This window comes from Labrus bergylta, chromosome 8 (genome assembly GCF_963930695.1).
Source record: "Labrus bergylta chromosome 8, fLabBer1.1, whole genome shotgun sequence".
Classification (NCBI taxonomy): domain Eukaryota; kingdom Metazoa; phylum Chordata; class Actinopteri; order Labriformes; family Labridae; genus Labrus; species Labrus bergylta.
The window spans coordinates 4043541-4066357 of NC_089202.1; the positions used below are offsets into that span (position 1 = coordinate 4043541).

At 38.8% G+C, this 22817-nt stretch overlaps 1 protein-coding gene across 1 annotated transcript in view; it reads right to left on the reverse strand.

Annotated features, from left to right (window-relative positions):
* znf407 (zinc finger protein 407) overlaps positions 1-7215 on the reverse strand; it is a 158296-nt gene extending 151081 nt beyond the window's left edge. Inside the window, exons 1-3 of the mRNA XM_065957650.1 lie at positions 7109-7215; positions 3828-4538; positions 634-2859 (exon numbers count right to left, since the gene is read on the reverse strand). Of these exons, the coding sequence (XP_065813722.1) occupies positions 634-2859; positions 3828-4479 (2878 nt within the window). The 5' untranslated portion in view covers positions 4480-4538; positions 7109-7215. The remainder of the gene's footprint in view (positions 1-633; positions 2860-3827; positions 4539-7108) is intronic.
* Between the last annotated feature and the right edge of the window lie 15602 nt (positions 7216-22817).

The following is a 22817-nucleotide window of genomic DNA, read 5'->3' on the forward strand; positions in this document are numbered from 1 at the left end:
CAATAGTCGTTTAAATATGACGAGAGGTTCATTTAGCGTTGTACAACAAACAGCTGGCAGACATGACCTTCAGAGGAATCCTTTTTCATATTGTCAGTACATTTCAGAGTTTGTGCCTTTTCACTTTTACTTCAGTATCAGATGTTAAATTTGTAGATCTACTTGTGCCGGTCTCTTTTTAACTCAAGTATTTATTTGCAAAGTACTCAAGTAGTTCAGTGCATACTTTGACGTGCACTCTATAGTCCTTAAAGCGGCCGGCCTGGGTTCAAAACCAACCTGTGGCCCCTTTGCTGCATGTCATCCCCCACTCTCTCTCTCCCTGATTTCTGACTATCCACTGTGCTGTCTCTTTAATAAAAGTCAAAAAATGTATCTTTAAAGAAATGAATAAGATATGTGTTACTGTATTAATTTATCAAAGAATGGATTAAGATGTGAGTTTCCCTCCTAATACTGTGATGTAGTATTTGAAAGTCTTTTGATGCTGGAGCTCTATACTTATTATTTTCTTTTTCAATAGGGTAGATAAAATGAGGAACAATATCTGTGACCTGTTCTTACACAAGTCTGCTGAAAGCAGGGACACCCAGAGAAGAAGAGGAAGAGTGAGAGAGTAAAAAGAATACATACCGGTGTGAGTCCGAATGTGTGCCAGGAAGGCCATGGAGTTGCTGCTCCTGCACACCTTGCCGCAGTATTTGCACACGCTGCCCTGGTTCTCCTCTCGCTCGCGGTTGATCTGCTCGGTGTCCTCCAACACGTACTTGTTGACCTCCCTCAGAAGCTCCTCGTGCTTCTCCTTGATGTGAACGAACAGATCCTGCTCGGACTCGAAGCGGTCCGTGCATTTCACACACTTGAAGCTGGCGCCCCCCTCAGGTAGCTCCTCCACGCTATTCTGCTCGTTGCGGAGGTGGGCGGCACTGGTCAGGTGTTGGTGCAGGTTGCTCTCGGTGTAGAACGACTTGCCGCACACCAAGCAGTGAAAGTGTTTGTCCTTGGTCGGATGCTTCATTGAGATGTGCACGTTTAGGCCGCTGATGCCATCGGCCATGAAGCCGCAGTCCTCGCAGCGAATTCGAGAGCTACTTCCTTTTGCTTCCCCTCCTGCTTTCACCTCTTTGCGTTTGAGCTTTTTAATGTATGCAGAATCAGTAAGAAGGATGCTGTTTGGCATCGGTGTGCCTCCAGTCAAACATACCACAGCAGCCTGGCCTTCTAGAGCCAGACCTTCATGCAGCGCCTGCTCCTGCTCCTGCTCAGCAAGGGCCTTCAAGGATACAATGCAGGCATCAAAGGTAAGGGCTTTGGATATTTGTGTATCTGAATGACAACTTTCCTGTTTTGCATCTCTTATCAGATCTGAGTTTAGTTGTTCACCATCAGCTGGTTTACCACCTTCCTCTTGACTCTCTTGCTGTGCAGACTGATCCACTGCAGGTGGAGGTTCTGTTGGGGTCTCCAGGGGTCCAGACAATGCTTCATGTTCATCTGTCTGGTCAGCTGGTTCACCACCACTGGACAATATACTACTCGCTCCTTGGTTCTTATCTTCACTGCAAGCTTCGCTGCTAACAGCATCATCAGGCTCTGTGGTGATAGAGGGGCCACTTGTATTCTCCATTGCTTGGCTGTCTTCATCCTCAGATTCAGACTCATCACATTCAGGGTTCGAGTTTGATCGCACAAGTTCAATGACCTCCTGCAGCTTCAATGGAAGAGCCAGAGCTCTTTGTCCCTCGGTCCCTACTGGTTCTAGATATTTCTGGCTCTTCTGTTTGTGCTTCTCTGTGTTGGCATGGCGAGACATTTCCCTGCTGGTTACAGCGTAATAGTTACATGCTAGACAGACGTACTCAAAATCTTTGGTGTGCTTTCTCTTGATGTGAAGATGGAGCGAAGGGATTGACTGAGCTACAAAGTCACAATGGCTGCAGGAATTAACAGAGTCATAATTGCTTTTTTTCTGTTGTGCATCCAATTGACTCAGCTCTTCTCCGCTGTTTTCTTTGGAGGCTGTGTCGTCAGATTCCTGCTCTTGATTGGCCATCTCCGGGGCTGTATTTGGTTCCTGGTCTTCAGTAGCTGTGGGTTCCGGCGGTGATTCAACTGCGTCGTGGTTCACCAAGTTCTTATTTGTACACTCTTGCGCACGTTTAATGTGTTTCTTGGTGACGCAGTGACGATCCATGTCACCTTTGGTCACACAGCTGTAGTTGCAAAGAGTGCAGCTATATCCGTACTCCTTGCTGTGTTTGCGGCGGACATGGACACTGAGGTTGGTAGCGTTTGACACAACAAGGCCACAGTATCCACAAGTGGTAGTGGACCCATGCTTTGGTCTCCCTCTTTTCTTTTTAGGCGGTGAATGCTCTGAATCTTTCTCCTCGTCCGGCACAGCTTTGGCAGCCTCTAATGCCTCTTCTGTTTCCGGCTCTTCTTCCGTCACAGCAGCAGCAATTTCTCCGTCAGCCACTTGAGCTATATCGTCTATAACACCAGCACCATCTCTGCTCACACACTCAACATAGGCTTCAAACGGGGAAAGCTCTGTGTCGTTGTCGTCGGCCCCTTTCTGTTGAGTGTGGCTGTCGGAGGACAGGTGAACATCCATCCACTCAGAGGTGGCAGAAAAAAAGTCACACAATTTGCAGCGGTGCCACTTTTGGTCCAGGTGTTTCACTCTTGCGTGGCTCTCCAGCAATGCAGGGCTGGAGACTCGAAAATCACAACTGGTACACTTCACCTGAAAGCGGTTGATCGGACGTTTTGCTGCTACTCGTGTTGGAGTGGCCTTCACGGTGACGCCAGGGTCCACAGCTTTCTCTTCTCTGTCCGTGTTCTCATCAGTTTCAACTAAAAGACATTACAAAGGAACACTTTTAGGCCATAAACATAACATTAGATACTAAATGCAAAGATTGCAAATCAACAGAACTTAGACTTTCAGTCTAGTTTTTAAAAACTAACTAAACGCATAGTATTTTTTGATGTCTTGTTTTTCATGTGCCTAAATGGTATTTGTTATTTTTTTGTGTGGTGTCTTCTTGTCTTGTCTGTGTTTGCAATTGCTGATGTGACGGTGTAATTTCCTGTAAAGTATTAATAAAGTACCCATCTACCATCTACGTCAGACTAGGACTAATGTAAATATATATTACATATAATTTCTTTTAAATGCTTGTAAGTGATAAACATGTTGCGAGTCAGACTTGAAAATGTCTATCAGAATTTCAATGCAGAATTTCTCTTTCCCACATGTATTGAACTATCTAATGGGTACGTCAATTAGTATCCTGATAAGAGCATTCACAATAAACATATTGCAAAAGACATACATTACTAATACATAAGGGAAACTATTTTATGTAAACAACTTTCTCGTTCAGCATGTGGACATTTGACCTACTAGGGAGAGATCTGAGTATAATTTCAATGAATTTAAACTGTTTTGATGCTGTCAGAGATGAAGTCAGAGATAGCTATTGGCTACCCTCAGATTATTTGGTGCCAATCCAGGATGGAAATAAAATTGCTTTCTGGATTCATTTTGGATACTCGAGGACATTTCAAAACTCCCAAAGTATGTAAAACAGTATGAATGGAAGATGAACATAGAAACTAGAAGTTTTAGCAAGTTGCCCTCTTTAATTTTCTATCTTTTTGATACCACGTTATGTCATTATCACAAAATTGAACCAGGTTATAATACATTGCATATTTTTCTCACATCATGCTGACACTACCTAATATCTTAAAAAAACATCAACTCAGCGCGAGGCTGGATTTCACTTTGACTGAACCGGAGAATAGATCATACTCACATGTGAATGGGGTGTCTTTGGTGTGGTATCTCTGGACATGTACCTCCAAGGGGGCCTTGTCTCTAAACTCTTGCCCACAGTAGTTGCAGGAATATATCAACTTAGGTTTTGGGGTTCTCTTGCTTAATCTTCTTTCTTGGGTCGGGCTCACCTCCTCTTGTTCTGCCTGCTGTTTGTCTATTACAGTTTCCTTTTCTGCAATACTCTGTGTGTTCATGTCATGGTCATTGGATGCTGATTTCTGCTTAACAAGCTCAGACTGTTGGTTTTGTTTAACTTCAGTAGCACTTTCTGTTTCCATGTCTACTTCCTGTTGAGCTTCAGGTGGACTGGCATCATTTTTCTCAGCTGGCTTTGCAGCTCTGTTGGTATTCTTTGAGTTTTTTCCATGCTTTCTTGCAAAGTGAATCTTCAGTGATCTCGGACATTTGGCTAAGAAGCCACAGACAGAGCAAAGGCTGTCACCACCTTCAGGTACAGAGTCTGGCTGCTGCCCCTCAGTGACTTCCTCCTCTGCTTTATCAGTCAAACTGGGTGAATCTTTTTTAGTTTCCTCCATTTCCACATCATCTGACTGCACCTTTCCACCGCTGTCATCTTCAGGCACTTTGTCCTTGATTTCCTTCTTTCCTGATATCAATGTTTTATCCATATCATATCCTGTTATGAAACAGTGTTGATGATCTCTTTCATTGAAGCCAGATCAGACTCCTAGAAAAAGAAAATACATATTTTTCATCTCAAATTCTTTTTTAACAAACTTCACTAAATCAAAGAAAACTCTGGAAACAAGAGGACATTTCCCACATATTGGGAAGTTAACTACAAGCTTCAGAAAAGTGACCAGTTCTTCAATTCTTCAACAACTCTATCTGACTATACATAGGTAAATGTCGCCATCTAGTGCTTCCAGAGTCAAATTGTTAACTTAAACCATGGCATTATGAGCCGGCTGTTACTGCTTATTAAATGAGAAGGAAAAAAGTCTTAAGTAATAGTCACACATTTAATGGTGCACAGATAATGTCCATTCTGGTTTCCGATTCATTACCAAATGCATGTAAACATGATTCAGCACACAGTCATCACCCCTATTAGGACAGTAACGGTATGTTGAGTCTAGCTTTAAAAGTAATTACAAATAACCAGATTTCTAAAGCTTCAGCAATCTTCTATTTTCTGCACATGGAAAATGTTAATTTTCTTTATTTTTACACAAAGGCTTAAAATGAATGAAAGTGAGTTTTGTTAGACTTAAATGCTTCCATTTCTACCATCACACTTGATTGTGTTAAATTAAATTGGGTATCTTATTTGGTAATAAACTCTATTCTTGCCTCACTCTTATTCGTGTAAATATTTATTGTACTTGTTTATTGATATCCTACTTACATTCCTATTCTATTTGATTAATATTAGATTGTATATAACTATATTTCTACTGCTATTAGGTAAACAAATATATATATAGAGATATAGTGCAACTTCACTTATTTGCACTATATCTCTATATATATATTTGTTTACCTAATCAGTCACTGCAAAACTATAACTGTATATATTCTTTCAGTCACCACAACTGTCTATTTATTTATTATTATTATTATTATTATCAATTATTCACTGAACAGCAATTTCCCTGGCCACTTTTTGCATATTTCTTTCATATCACCACAAATATATATTTTTTTGGTTGTTGTTGTTTTTGTAAACGCTGTTGTTTAGGATTGCTGCTAACAAAGTTTTGTTGTGTCCTTGTATACAATGATAATAAAGATTCTATCTAAATTGTGTTTTAGAGAAACTGTAACGAAAAAATGTCCCTCTGGGATTAATAAAGTATTCATGATCTGATTTAAACAACTACTATGTTTAGGCCGACTGCTAACAGTAACAGTACCTGAACCCATAATGAACCATGAGTTCTGGTATTCAAAGAAGTATCGTAAAGATCAACAGGAATGCACTTTTACTTTATTTCAATGTAGGCCAACTTTTTATTATGCTCAATACCGCCATCCACTGTACATTTTGGTGGGTTTACACTTTAGGATTGACAAAAGCACAACAGTACCATGTTGTAGTAGTAAGTTTGTTCTGTTCAAATGTCTGCAGACAATGAGGAGTAGCTTAAAGGTGAATTATGAACTGTCGTATGTTTTCAGGTTGTTAATTGCAGATTATGAATCTCTTTCCTTCTTCAGACAACAGCTACCACAACAGCTTTGTCCCTGCTGCCGAGACTTGTAGCACAGGACATTAAGATGGGAAGGAAGTACTTCACCCCTCACCTCACGGACTAAATGGACAGCTGACCACCTCACAGTGCAATACAAGTGTGCAATATTAACCTTAAAAAACAAAAAACAGTGCAATAACCTCAGGTGCAATAAGAGATAATAAGTGCAATAAGAAAACATATTTATATTTTCATTTCATTGTACAGTGTTTCCCTTGTTATTTGTTGTATTATATCTTTACTTTAATACAGTGTATAACTTCTGTACAGTTTATTTTAAATCACTTAGCTGTTACTACAACTTATTTATTTTTACTTTTCTACTCTTTTTTTCTTATAATGATATTCTATTTTATATATAATTTTAACTTTTTATTTGTAGAAGCTGACTCGGGGAGAAACGCACAAGAATTCCAATGTACCTGTACTGTCCTGTACCTGTGAAAATGGCAATAAACATCTATTCTATTCTCGCAGTTGCCTATCTTTCTCTCGGTGTACCTGTTGTTAGGCAGGTGCTTTCCTTTCTGTTCATCTACACTAGCTTTAAAGTAATGTTGTGTTAGCAGAACGGTGTCCAGGATGCATGATAGAAACAGAACCGGCAACGCCAATCTCCCGTTACCGAGTAAAACACAGCATGAAAACTCGTTTCGAGGCGCTAAATATCTCGAATCGGTGGGTAAAGAAAAGTAAGTTAAGTTGTTGTGGATACCGCTGCTGGAAATTGCGGCTTACATGCTAACTAGCATCATGCTCCCCCCAACTGTACTTTGAGGGACACAGAGCGCGTCCAATAAAATTGCTACATCAGCATCGTAGTCCAATCACATCGAGGCAAAGGCGGGGCTTAAATCGCTCTTTGGTTTGGAAAACGACGGCGGCACAGAGGCCCAAAAAGGAGGCTAACATCGACCTTCTGTAACAGTGCTATATGATGCAGAATCACAGCTTGAAAACACAAAATAGAACTATGTATCGTTTCTCTAAGCCTATCTTGATAAATGAAGTGCTAAAATTTTCAAAATAATATTGAATTTACCTCTTGTTATACGACTCTTTCCACCGTCCGCGCTTTTTGCTGCTAGACACAAATGGCGTACCGTAGCATGAGCCATGCGTCACACGAGAAGGCGGGGTCTCTGATCGCGGGTTGTCGTTTTTTCTAACTCAGCTGATTGGATCACATGACGCATTCAATTTCCGTGGGGGAAAAATCAACAACTGTACAAGCCAAGTAGCCTAGGCTATATACTAAACAGTGAAATTGGCTTTTTTTTTAGGTCTGAGACTGATCCAATATTATTCTTTTTTTTATTTTTAAGTATGATCCGCGTCTGAACCCTTAAAACCCACCCAGTAGGCCTAATGCAGATTGCCTACTGGGTGCATTAGAGTGTGCTGACAGATGGAGCATCATCATATTAGTCTATATTAATAGGCTAAAATAAGCTTTGTTATAGTTTTAATATATAGCCTAACCTACTGCATATTTAATAGGCTGTTACTAATATTTCTAACTGTTGTATTTAGATTTTTTCTATGTGGAACCCTGGAAGAAAAGCCATGTTCTAGTCAAGGGTACTGATGATAGCTAATGGGGATCCTAACAAATAAACAAATCCATAGCATATCCTGTTATATGACATGTTACTACAGTAAGACACAAGCCACTAATGCCATTGTAGGTAGATACATGTAAGTTTAGTGCTCACACATTTCCTCTTTCTAAGGTCACCACAATATCAGCACTTGTCATACTATCAATATAATTGTCCATGTGTGCAGTTTTGCAGTATGTAGAACACTGTCTTCATTTCAATCCTGCCAAAAATAAATTGTGATCAACTTTTTATTAAAATTCTTACATAAGATGTTTGTACACAATAGCTTCAAGGACATAGACAGCATCATCAAACAAACACACTATTTACAGATCACCATTGCCTTAATGAAGAAAACGATACATAAAAATTGAGACAAGTACAAAATGAATGAATAATAATTAAGATATGCATGTACACATATATATATACACACCCATACACAAAATAATACCTATACAGACACACCTCCATTGTACTTGATGACAAAAAAATCAAGTACAATTTCATACAGAGATATAGACAATGTGTAGGTTTTACATTTTGTTAATGTACCGGTTATATTTGTTCAAGAAAAAGTGGATCTGAAAGAGTTGAAATAAAGAAATCCCAAGCCTGTAAAGTGGATGCCTGTGCCTTGTTGATTGATTGATTAAATTTATTTCAGACATATCAAATAAAATCAATCATATCAAAAATACAAAACAAAATGAAAAGCACGAAAATACAATAAACAAAAAGCAATGTTTAAATTATTTCACAAAAAAAGAAAATTACATATATTCAATTGATATGCCTGAAAAGGAGTAGGAAAAAGTATAAAACTTATTTAATCCTACCCCTTTTCCACAGCTCAATAATTAATATTTATTAAATTAAATTCCTGTGTTCCTTATAAGCTCTCTATATATACAATCTATCTATATACAATTTGCTATACTATATTTATGATACTATATTTGATATTTACAATCCAATGATTTTCCAAACATATATACAACTTGATATACTATGAGTTCTTATAATTTATGTATTTATACAATCCATATATCTATATATACATATCTATTTGTACAATTTGATGTACTATATTTATATATTTATACAATCCTTATATCTATACAGTTTGGTATAGTATGTTTACAATTATACATTTGATGCAATCTATATATATATATACAATTTGATATAGGCTACTATATGTACAATTTATATATATATATAATACACATTAACATACACCTGTGTATACAAAACTTGTAAACCCAATTATTATTATATTTATTTTATTATTATTATTATTATTATTATTATTTTCCTTTTTGTGAATCACAGCTAATGATAATCCTGCCAAAGTTTGAAGAAACACAGTAATCTAGTTGTTGCTGTTTTTTAAAGAGAGATGTAAGTGTTTTGGCGTCCTTAATGAAATTTCCTGTACCTTTCCAAACATTTTTAAAATGTGTAAGTGTATTTTTAATTTTTGTAGCCTATTAATTCAAAGTAGGTTCATCATGTTGTCTCCACAGTGTGTTTTTTTTCAGCTGGTCAGTCAGTGATGAATCACTACTTCCATTTGACATCCTGTGTAAGCTCCATGTAGAGACTGAAGATGGATTAATGCACGGGCATTAATTGATTAAGTAGTCTGACAGGTCAGGAGGTGATAAATGATACCTTCTGCGGTGAATACACAGTTTACTTTGCAATAATTTTCTTTAATTCATCACAGTCAAAATTATATGACATGGATGGTTGGAAACACATGCACCTCCTCCCTCACCCAACCATTTTTCATTAGGATTCATCATTCATTTTTCTCCATTAGTTGTCTATTTAAACAGAGGAGACTGGTTTAAGTGGACACAGCCTCAGCCCACTCTCTTTTTCTGGCTCATGTTTCTTAAGTTTTGCTGTGAAATCAGAAGACCTTTTTTCTAGTTATTTGATTCCAGTCAATCAACCATGGCAACAATTATCAGACCCATGGAGAAAAGGGAAGTGGGAAGGGATATAAAACATGATTCTAGTTATTAATTAGTGACCTGATACTGACTTTATATTGTTCTTTTTTCCTTGTAAGTTAAAGTAATACCCTCAACTATACTTTATGTCTCAGTTAAAATACTGTTTTTTATTGCCTATATGTTCACTGAAGGTGCAGTCGGCCCATATAACACCTTTTCTAGCCTATATACATTAAATATCTGTATATTAAATGGTCTTGAATTGTAACTGGACTTTTGCTTTTCTAGTCTTCTGACTACTCAAAGCGCATTTACACAGCATGCCACACCTACCCATTCACACACTGATGGCAGAGGTTGTAGTGAGACCATCAGAAGTTACTAAACCCATTCATACGACACCAACAAAGCAGCGGGAGCAACTTGGGGTTAAATGTCTTGTCCAAGGACATATCAGACATGTTGCTGTAGAAGCAGAAGCTGGGGCTCAAACCTCCGACCGACTCTACCAACTGAGCCACAGCCGGCCTTTGTCTTAACTAGGCCTTGACAAGATAGGCAACGCTTTTTATACTGTAAACTTTTCTAAATAATGAAAGTGGTCTTGATATCCACAGTCACAGCAATAGTATGATAAATAGTAGCTATCCTGTAAGAGATCAGAAATCATGCTATGCATCAGATTTACAGACGTATAGTGTATGGTCATATTTATGCATTCTTTATATGTGATATCTTGTGAAGTGTCCACACTAAAGCACTTTTTTAAAATATATTCTCTGTTGTTTTAGATAATTTACTTCCTGTATATTCTTTGTCTGATGACATCAATCAGTCAAACTTTATTTATATAGCACCTTTCAGACAAATTGCAGTTCCAAGTGTTTTACAAGAGTGCAGAAAAGTTATTGACAAAATACGATTACATTGCTTCTGTTGCACAGCTAACTAGTAACTGTATTTAATTGTGAGCTGCTCCTGTAAAAACAAATAAAATCTATCAAGGAATCTTTGTGACTGTCCGGACAATAACAAATCGTCTGAAAATTGAATGAATTTCAGTGTTTTTTAAAAAGACTCTGAAGTGCCAAGTTGAGGTTCGGAGTGTTAAGTGTCTTCACACACCTGGTCCACTCACACAGGTGTCTTCATACCTAATCAGTCCTCTCCTCAGGATTGTGCTAGTGTTTGAGTGGCCTTTTTCCAACAGTAGACTTTTGGGCTTGCCATAGCACTAAAATCACGTGTTAATCATAACATTGACAAAAGCTCTGTTGTATGGCATGTATCAGTGTCAGCATCCAGGAAACTAGGACCCTGAAATTAAAGTAGCTTAATACAATTCAGCAATCAATTCTTTAAGTCATAAAAAAAAGACTATTCTACATACCCTGACTCAATGTTATTCACTGCATGATAACACACCTGTATTATTCAAGGGTTCAGTTAACTGATGGACTCAACTAATGAAACCCTTTCCTCTGGATTGTTGTTGCTGAGCAATGGCAACAAGTGATATTAAATCATAGTTTGAAAAATGTTTATGCCGTAAAGAGTCAAATGTTGCAGAGGCCGTTATCCCAAAGATATAGAAATCATTCAGAAAATGAAGTGGTGGTTTGCAGGCAACACCAATACACAAGCCGACTTGAACAGTACTGTGTACTTACTGCATTAGAGTGTTCAAGCTATGTGATTGTTCATTCTAGGTTGGAATATTGTAACATTGAAGATAATATTACTAATAGAACTTTGTCACTAAAATGTCAATTGCAGTTTTCTGATTTCCTGAGGCAGTGGGCTCCTGACCTGCATCTGGTATGAGACTTCAGGTGAACTCTACCAGTGAAGGAGGCTGTTGAGAATATTTAAGAGGAGTGGTTTCTCTGAGTCATCTTGGCTCTGAAAGATTATAGTTCAGTGAATATGATCACTTTGTCCAACGCCACCTTGAAAACTTCTTTATCACTACTCAAAATTTTGCTCATGATATTTAATTTGAAGCATTTATCAACAAAATTAAATAGAATACCTGTATTGTCACAGCACGCCATACAACATTTGCTGTGCATCTCTAAGACTAAAGGGGAACATCCTGCCAGTACCCACATGCATTCAGCCACAGTCAGAAATACAGACTCCAAAAGTATGCAGCAGTCTTTTGATTATACATAAAACACATCCATTGTTTACACAAATGTAAGCCCGAATCAAAGACTAAATGAACCCAGGGCACACATTGCAGCTAACTAGCAGGTCTGAGTGTAGCTGGTTGTTGTGTGGACAACACATTGGCACACATAAAAGATGTATCATGTACTTATTTCACAGTTTAATAAGGGTTAAATTCAAGCTGGATGACAACAATTCAAAACATTCAGTCACTTGTTCTTTGCATGAGTGAGGGAGATATCTTTTATTTTAAAGTAGCAAAACAGCATTATAATAATATACTTTAAAAGCAATATCTTTATTTGTATAGCACCTTTAAAAACAAAAGTTTTCAAAGTGCTTTGAGAGACAAAGCAAAGGCAGGAACTTGTGACACAAATCCGCAGTAAGGTCAAACTAAAATAATTCTACAAAATATAATAAATGCGAGTAATAATAAAATATACAATAGACAGGTTTCAAAAGGCAGTTAAGGTTATAAAGCAATACATTTAAAGAAAAAATTCAAATAAGAAAAGTCAAGCTGATGGCAATGATATAGGCCTAAAGGTAAAGAAAACGGGTAATAAAAACAGAAATAGGTGTGAAATCAAAGAAAGCTGGTGAACGTATAAAAGCAGCAGAGCACAGAAAAGTTAAACATTAAAGGAAGGATGGCTATGAAGATTTAGAGCAGTAAAGGAAAGGATATAAGGAGCAATAAAATTAATAAAGGGTTAGATTAATGACAATCTTTATAGGGGGAAATCACAAAAAAGTGTGTAAACATTTGTTTTAAGCTGTGATTTAAAAGATGTAACTGAAGCCCAGCATTCAAAATGTCTCTTAAACATAAGAATCAATCAAAGAAAGAGGCGATGCAGTCACTGCTGCAATATTGGAATCTCTCTTCACGCTAATATTTTGTAGCACAGCTTGTAAACAGCACAGAGAAAAGAAATCAGCTACAAACTTGTGTGGTTTAAGGGTAATTCAGCTGCCTCACAGGAAATGGATCAAAGCCCAGGCCTGTAAAGACAAACAAACAGTTAACTTGTATGGTACTTAAACATAATCAGTAGTCATGGTGGTATCACCTTTGTTTAAATGAAGAAAGAAAAAAAGAACAGTATATAATAATGTGCATTTATTTAATGTTAAACTCTTATGTTCCAGTCACTTAACTTTGTTGTGTCTCCTCTGTGTTCAGTCTAAAAGAGTCCCCAAGAAATTTGAACACAAATATAAAGGTTCCAGGAGATAACATTTAGTAATTGGTGAAGGGGGGTTTTGTGTTCTTCAAACTACTGTTTAGGTTTTCTAAAAATTCCAGCATTTTATGTGACATAATTAAAGGGCATGCAGACGATGGTACAGTAGAATACATTTATCACCGTGTATTTCATCGATCGGTGTTGTGTGTTGATTTAAGTGTAAAAAAAGTTTCCCTACACTGTGGAGGGGTCGACTGCCTTGACTGTGGGAGGGTCTATAAGGCTGCCAGTTTGTACAAACCAGTTTTGCCAAAAGGATAGCATTAACTGCAGGAAGACCCAGATGATGAGACATGAGCATCAGCTGATCAGTGGGGAATAGTGAACTCTGGGGAAAATGCTAGATTATAGCCACAAATCCAACAGATTGACCAAGACATCTAACTTCAAGAATAAAGAAAAGGCAAGCAGAATCAAGCATGCTAATTCAACTGCAGTTGAACACAATGGAAAATAATCACAGATGTAGGGTGTGAGGAACTGGAGACGGAGCAACTTAAGAGTGATGGGAATGGTGACCTGAAAGAAGGGACGAGTCCCAACAAAAACCTCTAGTCTGCAGAGACAGAAGCTGCTCCACCTGAAGCTGTTTGAGCTGTCTGCAGCAGTCATCAGAAGGTTTCAGACCATGGACAATATTCAAGGAGACGACCCACGTGGGCTTTATGTTCTGGTTGATTCTGAAACGTTTCCTGAGGATGGAGCAACTGAGCCTTGTATACAGAGGAAGCAGCTCTGGATTGAGGATTGAGCAGATACATCACCCTAGGCGGGGATACAATGGAGAGGTAAGTCCACTGGGGGTGAACAGGGTTCTGTTCAGGCTCAGTGAGGATGTGTTTCAAGTTTAAGGGTTACTTATGTTAGATAATACTAAACCTTGAAATGCTAAATCAACAGATCTATGATGATACCTGTCTAAGTAAAGTCAGTAATTTTCTCACCTACCCAAAGACAAAACAATTCTCCTTTTGTCTAGTTCCAAGGCAAACTGCAAAACACTTGCTAGTGTGGTATGCTTTACATTTTGTTTATCGCTGAAAAATTGCGTCCCATATGCGCCTCCAGAGGTAGTTAGTTTTCCTGCCTTTACTTTTGTAAATAAAGATAAAGATAAAGATAAACTTTAATGATCCCCCATGAAGGAAATTTGTGCATTACAGCAGCTCAAGAAAACAGGGGACGGGAATATAATTATCAATAATAAAAATAGAAGTGAAAAATCGATATATTTACATCAGTTAAATAAAAAAATACAGGAATGGAAAATTACACAGTAACTACACTGGAAAGAGTTATTGTTATTAAAAAAAAAACACACACAGTGTGTAGCATGAGGTGGTGATGTTGTTAAAGAGTCTGATTAAAGAGTCTGACGGCAGATGGGATGAACGACCTGCGGTAGCGCTCTGTCTTGCAGGGTGGGTGTCTCAGTCTGCTGCTGAAGGAGCTGCTCAGGGCCCCCACAGTGTCATGCAGGGGGTGAGAGGGGTTGTCCATGATGGATGTCAGCTTCACTAACATCCTCCTCTCACCCACCTCCTCTACAGAGTCCAGAGGACAGTCCAAGACAGAACTGGCCCTCCTGACCAGTCTGTTCAGTCTCTTTCTGTCTCTCTCTGTGCTCCCTCCTCCCCAGCAGACCACTGCATAGAAAAGTGCAGACGCCACCACAGTGTCATAAAAAGTCTGTAGCAGAGTCCTGCACACTCCAAAGGACCTCAGTCGCCTCAGCAGGTGTAGTCGACATTGACCCTTCTTGTACAGGACGTCGGTGTTGTGTGACCAGTCCAGTTTATTGTTGAGGTGAAATACTGTCAACTATAGACTGTTTATATATAAACAGCTCTGTTTCGGTTCCTCAACTTTTTATTTTTTCTATTCTTTTATTTAATTGTGCACTGTGTGAATGGTGTGCTCTTTTTTTGCTATCCTTGCTCTTTGCTGCTGTAACACTGTGCGTTTCTCTGTTGTGGGATGAATAAAGGTTTATCTTATCTTATCCTATATGACAGTAAGCCTTCTACCTTTGAACAGTATGAAGTTCAAATCTTTGCCAGTTTGCAACCAGAGTCTGCGCTGTAGGGATTTGTACGAAGGGCCACAGTATAGATGTCATGATTGCTTCCGTTAACAAAATACACATTTACTCTAAAGATAAATCAGCAAAAACCCAGTCCAAAGCGGAACAGACTCTTTGGGTCGTTTTGAAACAGACACTTATTATGAAAGTTCATTATGTTTTCATAGTGTTTCTGTTGCACTCCTCGATCAAGTGCACACAGTGCCAAGGGATCCACATTCGTCAACAAAGCTGTCAAGTCATCATTTTATAGCGTTTTATAGCATCAAATAGCTAATTGAAAAGAAACTTAATAGAACAAAGGCGACCTGAACACAATTTGCATGATGATAAGAATCATGATGAAACCATGTTTGAGAATAAATGTATCTGATGTGCAATTTGATTACAGTTTCACCCCTGTCCCGTCTTTTAACTTAGACGAGGCCAGGCTTATGTCCTATACTGCAGCCAGTCAGCAGGGGGAGCTCTAAAACATTGGGCTTCACTTGAGGTGACCTATTCTGCTGTCCATTCTTTAAACAGTCTGTGCTGTCAACCAAGTACATTATTCAAATGCATTATCATGTCCTGTTAAAGTCAACACAAAGGTTTTATATTCCCTTCTTCTTACATACAATATTTACTGAATGGGATCTCTGGGGGATCCAAGAACAAACTACTGCTACAAGAGAAATCACAGAAATGTTTTTTCCAATAACTTTTCCTGAAATATTCTAAATTGTTTAACTTAAAATAATTTTTGAGTCAATAAGTTGTAAAAATACATATCATTTTGAGAAAGTGACAATTTACTTGCATATTCTGTAAAACAAAACTGTGGAAATCAATGTCAGTCCCCCTAAAGAGAGTTTCCCTCTTACGGTGAACATAATGTCAAACAATAAATTAGGACCCATATGATATGATATATAATCATTGGGAACCAAACAATTTAAATACCCACAAACATTTTAATGATAGGAAAAATCACCTTTGAGATGTGACTTAAGTATACCTGCAGAGCCTCATGTTGCCTATAGGATCAAAATTAAATTCATGCCATGAAGAGAGAGTCATATTTTGTGAACGCAGCCAAAAAAAAATGCCCCAAAGCCGTTAATCAGTTAATCTGTCAGAGTTCTTAATCTGAACAAGTTCCATTTGGCTTCAGAATCACTTCTCCCCACAAGAGGGGGCAATCTGCACACATATCACACTTCAGCTGTCTTCAGCCACAGCTGCACAGTGTGTGTTTGTAGGCACTCCCATGGCAACCGTCTGAGACACAGCTCCAACTAAACTTTCACACTGGATGAGGAGACTTCTGCCAGACAGTGATAATACTGTGATAGTGTTTCAGGGAAAAGAAGTAAAAGGAAGAAAGAAAAAACACACACAAACACACTCAGAGGACAGTGATACCAAGTAAGGCTATGTCTGAATTTACAGCCACAATGAAAGTTAAAATAGACATTTTTACTGAAGGGTTTAGAGGAACAGCCTCATGCTCATCTGCATTTTTAGTTAACCAACCACAGAAAAACCTCATGTTTGTCATAAAGGGCTTAAAATACTATCTTATGTGTAAATGCATTATGTGTGGAAACAAATCACAGAACAAACTGCAATCAGCTTGTTGAAATAAAACACAAACTTCTCTCATTAAGTTGTGACTCATAAGAGCTCTGAATTTGTTGCCATGTAGGCCCATGTCAAAATAAACGTTCCTCCTTGTTGCAGTGTTAAAGAAACAAAAAGCCATGTTGGTAGCCGTGCTTGAAAGTTGCTCCCTTCAGGATACTTTTTTTTTTTTTAAAGTATCTCTGTGTTGGAGCTCCAAACATAGCAGCCAGCAATGGCTCTGGTGCAGATTTGACAGCGCAATCAACATCTGCATCATCTTAATATTGGTGTTTACTGCATGGACTTTATGTGAATCTGCAACTTATCACAATACACTTTGATGTGCAATAGATACCCTGTTTTAATCTGCAGTGCCTGGACTCTTGTTCTCCTGTTTACAAGAAGGAGCCTTGTAAAACCTTTGTGTTCTTGTGCAGGGCGGATTTGTGTCCCAAATCAAACCCTAATGTCTAACAGTGTCCCTGTGACAAACGGGATACATACAGGCATGAGTCAAATCGATCATGTTATGAGTTTATGCTCGGCTGCGGCTCAGTGTTAGTGTTGGTTGTCTCTCAACAGGAAGGTCGGGGGCTCGATCTCCAGCTCCTGCTGTCACATTTACTTTACTCTAATGTGGAATGAGATTGGTTAATACTGATGACACTTCACATAGCAGCCTCTGCCATCAGTGTGTGAATGGGTAGGTGTGACCTGTGGTCTTAAAAGTGCTTTGAATATAGTCAGAAGACTAGAAAAGCACTACAATTTAGTGTTAAAAAACCCCAACCCTCTTTGGGTCGGATGATTGGGCCTAATTATGCATATAACGTTTTTTTTCACGATCCTGTGGTAATTTTATGAGAGCTTGATGGAGAACGACCTCTTGGACCTGTGATCTAAGGGGACCACTGTGTAGGACTCCAGTGAGCAGTATTTGGGTTTCTTTGAAACTGATTGATGACTCCTTATGACCTGCAAATCAAACAATAAAGCATAAAGACAGATTTCTTTAAATAGTGTTTTTGCATGAAACTATTTCGGTGTGTATAGACTGTATATTTTTTTTTCAACTTTTTTTTCAATACATTAAGCCAGCAACAGTATAACAATGACAGCAAAACAGTGTCTGTGTAAGCAGCAGTGCTGTCAGGAAAGAACAGGGTGTAGTGCACTCTGACACCTATGTTACGCCGTCGTTTGTTTATTGGTTTAGTTTTATGCACATGAAGAAAGGCGCATAATGGCAGTGCTGTTGACGGAATCACTGTGTTAAAGGGTTATTTTGCGTACTTTTGCGGGGATATAAATTTATGGGATTAATATATAATTAATATATATATTAATCCCATACAAGCTCGGCCACTACAGTGGTTGTGAAGTCCGTTGAAAATACATTAAGCATTTAAACTAGAAGTTTGCATAAAAATAGAAATTTCTGATGGGAAAAAATCCAACCACTCGCAGCAGCTTGAAGCCTCATGAGACCCCCTGACAGCCCCCATGAGGAACAACTCTACATATGCAGCCTTTCCCCACCACTTATACACTGTTATGAGGATATTTCCCACTCTCAGAAAACATTTCTCTTTCTCCTTGACGTCTGTGTGTGTCTGTGTATGCTAGGGTTTTCCTCCATTATTGTACCAGCAGCTGTCTTAAGACCATGAGGTCACAGCACCTCACTGTGTAAACACACAGCCCTGTTTAAAAGGTGGGAGCAGGGTGCAGTCATGTTTGGGTTTATTTTGAGGGTTTCAGGGACACACAGGGTGGAAAATGTTCGCCTTCATTTAGTCTAAACGAGGAACTTAACAATGTAGAGGACACCAGTGACCAGAAACCTTACAGTCGACAATATGGAAGACTTTCGGGGAACACAACAGAAGTGTTGAATAATTTACATATAAAACTGTACATTGGGATTTTTCTTGGCTAGTTTGTACTCTATCTGAATCTAACTCACTCTACTGTTGTGTCTTCACCGGGTGCTTTTGTCTTTCCCTTTCCACACCGTACCTTTTTTATCTGGACTAAACCTATTGTGTAGAAGCATTCCTTCATTCCTGACCAACTTCATTAATCCCTGTCGCTCTGCTTTCTGACATTTTCCTGAACAGATCTGGGCCAGATCAGGGCTAATAGACAGATCGGGTTTCTGCTGGATCAAAATGAAGCTGCCTTTTTCGATCTTGGGTTTGAAGAAGTGTGTGGGATTAGAGCTAAACTGGACTAAATGGAAGGGAGGCTGATGTGCTGTCTATGATTACAACCCCTGCAACTACAACGGCTTAGTTCAGCAGAAAAGAGTCATAATGAAGACATGGAAGAAATTGCACATGAGGACATCAGAAGTAACAAATATTAAGGTCTTTCTTTGTTTTCTTGGGAGTGTCTGAGCTGAAACAGTCTTGATGATGAATTCACGAGGGGGAGCTCCTTGGTTTTCTGGCAGCAAACACAACAACACATGCAAACCACACAGCTGCGGGACACTGTTTCTCTAGGGGTCTCTCTTTCTAGCTCTCACACCACAGACATCATCATCTCTCCACATTTTTAACATCTCCATCCTTTCCTAGAAACATTACCTCACACATTGGAAGAGTCAGAGGTATTACCTGGGGAGTGTGTGTGTGTGTGTGTGTGTGTGTGTGTGAGCTCTGTGTCTCAGTCTGTAAGTGAGTTAGAAGGAGAGTTAGAGGAACAGAAACTGTATCTGAGACATTTCTGTGTAAATGGGCCATTTAAACAGCTTTGGGTGGAGCGCACAAGATTTAATCCCTCTTTTTCTTTTTTTTGTTCAACTGACTTCAGCTCACTTCTCCAGCTCCTTGCAACGTCACAGAAAATGTTTTAAGATAAAATAACTTGCTAGACAAGATCCCTCTTTCTTGTTCTATTTCAAGCAATTTTTGTGTTCATCCTGCAAAAAAAAATTCTCCGATATTAAATATATGGTGTAAAACATAGGTTTGACTTCAATGAGAGAGACAGGCTTTGACATTATGTCACTAATCCATGTTCACTGCATCATCGGGGCTGAGGGACAACTCTCACAGTATAACAATCAATGCAACCTGTCAGCATCTGCATGACCTGCAACCAAGAGGTGTTTCATTTCACTCCAACCGACAAGAAATATGGTGAAAATGTGCTGACTATTTTGTGAAGTAAGAATGCTGATAAAAGAGGAGGGTGTATCCTTAAACACATTTACTTTACTGCGATTTTGCCGAACGTTACCTAAACACTGCATATTTGAAAGAGGGGGACTTATCATACTTGCTTTAAAGATTGTTAGCAAAACCATAAAATACAGAGCGCATTAGTGGATACGTTATGACTGCTGTCATCTAAACATCCTCGAGGCTGAAGCTTATAAGAGTGGCAGTGTATAACACCCGTCAAACAGCTGTGATTTAAATCTCAGTGTCTCCCTGGCCCACCCATAGAGAAGGGAAACTAAACTAAGAGGGGGTTTTTTTTCACCTCTTTTGCTTTGTGCTTTATTTTGCTCTCCTCCTCACATCTTTCACCCAACTCATTTAGACTCCCATCTTTGTTTGTCTTTTTTGCTTTGTCAAAAACGTGTCTCTGGGACCTCAAATGACCTCTTTCCTCTTTTATATCCAAACAAAGCTATCTTACGGGCATGATAAAGAGATGTGATTTCATGATGGTGGTTTTTATGGGCAATACTGAGAAATGATCAGCCACATTTTACTCTTCATCTCATGAAGGAAATTGAATTACATCATTAGAGGTAATATACCAGGAATGCCTGCACATATAAAATAAGCCATTTCAGCACCTACATTGATTAGGTTGCAATGCATTGTGTCAAAAGTTAATCCAGCTCTTTCTAAGGGACCTCCTTTTGACCACAAGCCTGCTGTGCCACTGCAGCGGTCTCATTGAAATGAATGAATTTGCTGTGTTTGTTCACACAATGTTAATTCATGTTAAAGTCACAGTACAGCTGAGGCGGACGTGATTTTATTCAGTTGTTGTAATGGCGTCCTGCAGTGAAACTCATGGATTAGTTCGTGCCAAAGGAAAAAAACTGTAATTAGGACCCCCCACCCCCCACCCCCCAAAAAAAAGAACGCTAAAAGAAACAACAACAAACACTTCTCATCTTTTTTGGCATGTACATTTTTAGCCTATCCATTCTTCCAGAAGTTTAGTTGCATTCTAACCGTATCAAGTAATTACAGAGGAGCAAACAGGTTTAACTGGATTACGGGAAAAAAATCTTAACATAAATTTATAATCTTGGTATTTTTGATGTGCAGATTATTACAGAACCTCTTGGCCAGGACACTCTTGTAAATGAGATTCTTCATCTCAATGATGTGTCTATTGGTTAAATAAGTTTTGAATAAATTAAAAATTGTATGGAATAAAAGGAAATTACATGGTAACTCAGGCCCTTGTCCCTAAAGTTTGCCTTGGTGTAACCATGGACACGTCAGTCTAGAGTGTAGTTTTTATTTTCATTAAACAATAGTTTGCTTGACTCTGACTATAGTGTTATATTTGAAAGTGTCTAACTGATCATGAAAAAATACAATAAGATGCTCCAGGAATTGCTATACAATGCAATGTTTTTGATAACATTTGTCTTTGACTCAAGTGCTGCACACGTTTAGCATGCCTCCATAGTAGCATCAACAAATAAAAACAATGAAAACAAACAGTGCACATGTAAACAGAAAAGCAAGGGGCGTCGGATGTCCTTGTGGTTATGATGCTGTACGGAGGCTGTAGTCCTCCTCCCAACAGCCCTTTGGTTAGAATCCGACCTCGGCCTTTGCTTTATGTCATCCCCCTCTCTCTCCTGTCCTGTCTCTCTTCAGCAGGCCTATCTAAAAAAGGCAAAATGGTCCAAAACAAACTAACAAAAAAAACAGGAAAGCACAGACTAATGAGAAACACAATATATATATATAGGCCTATATATATATATTGCTCATTACCTACATTTCCCAAGATCAGCATAAAAAGGCAACATAAAGAAGAGAGAAAGATGAAAACATCATGACGCCTTTGACTTGATCTTCTCGGTTCTAGACTGCAGTCCTAAATCTTGACCTCCATCCAGCTCCTCCTGTCTGCGATGTGACGTCTCCGCCTACAACTCCTTTTTTTCTCTTCAGGTTCATGTCATAGTCTTGAGGGGTGTGTTCACATGTGTGTGTGTGTGTGAGGGGTGATTATGGTCTCATGACGTCTGCTTGTGTTAGGGCTGAACCCGAGAAACCATTTAGACACAGCACTCCCCCCCCCCCCCCCCCCCAAAACAGCCCTTCCCAAACACACTCGCCTGCCTAGCTTTCTTACAAGTGGACTCACACTTCATGAGCACGTCCACACACTTTCACACATGTGCTTCCAGATAAATGGGTCTCGGTAGAGGTCGAGTGTGTTTAGGGGGGGACTGCAGACCCTGGACAGCTGATGTTTGGAAAGCTTTCTGACGGTAACAGCCACATCAGACTCAAAGTCAACTACTTAAGAGGCTATGACTCAGTTTAGCCTATGTATTTAGGTTTCAGATGTTTCTGTGTGCTCGTATAATCTTTGACGGCTTTGTGTGTATGCATAAGCAAAGTCTCTGTGTAAAGAAACCCACTTTGAGCATTGAGCTGTACTTCCATGCAGTAAATAACGAAAAAAGCCAAGACTTGTAAACAGCTATGCATATTTGTAGATGGACATATATGCCCAAGAGAAAAATGTCCTAGGAGATATGAGGTAAGGAGATAAAGGAAAGGTAAAGATTTAAATTTAGGTTCCAGCTGAATTAACAGAAACCCTTTTCATGTCTTCAGTCAATAAGATGCTACGTCCATTAGCTGGTTAGCTTAGCTTTGCACAGAGATTTAAAGCAGGAGAAACAGTACATATAAAAAGGGCTTACCATTTCCCAATAACTGCAAGATGAGATTGTTTACATGAATACATTTTTTGAAAGAATATATAGCAGCTATGAAATTGATTTCCACATACCCAACAGTGATTTTATTTTTCATACAAATGAATGGTGTATAATTTAGTGTGT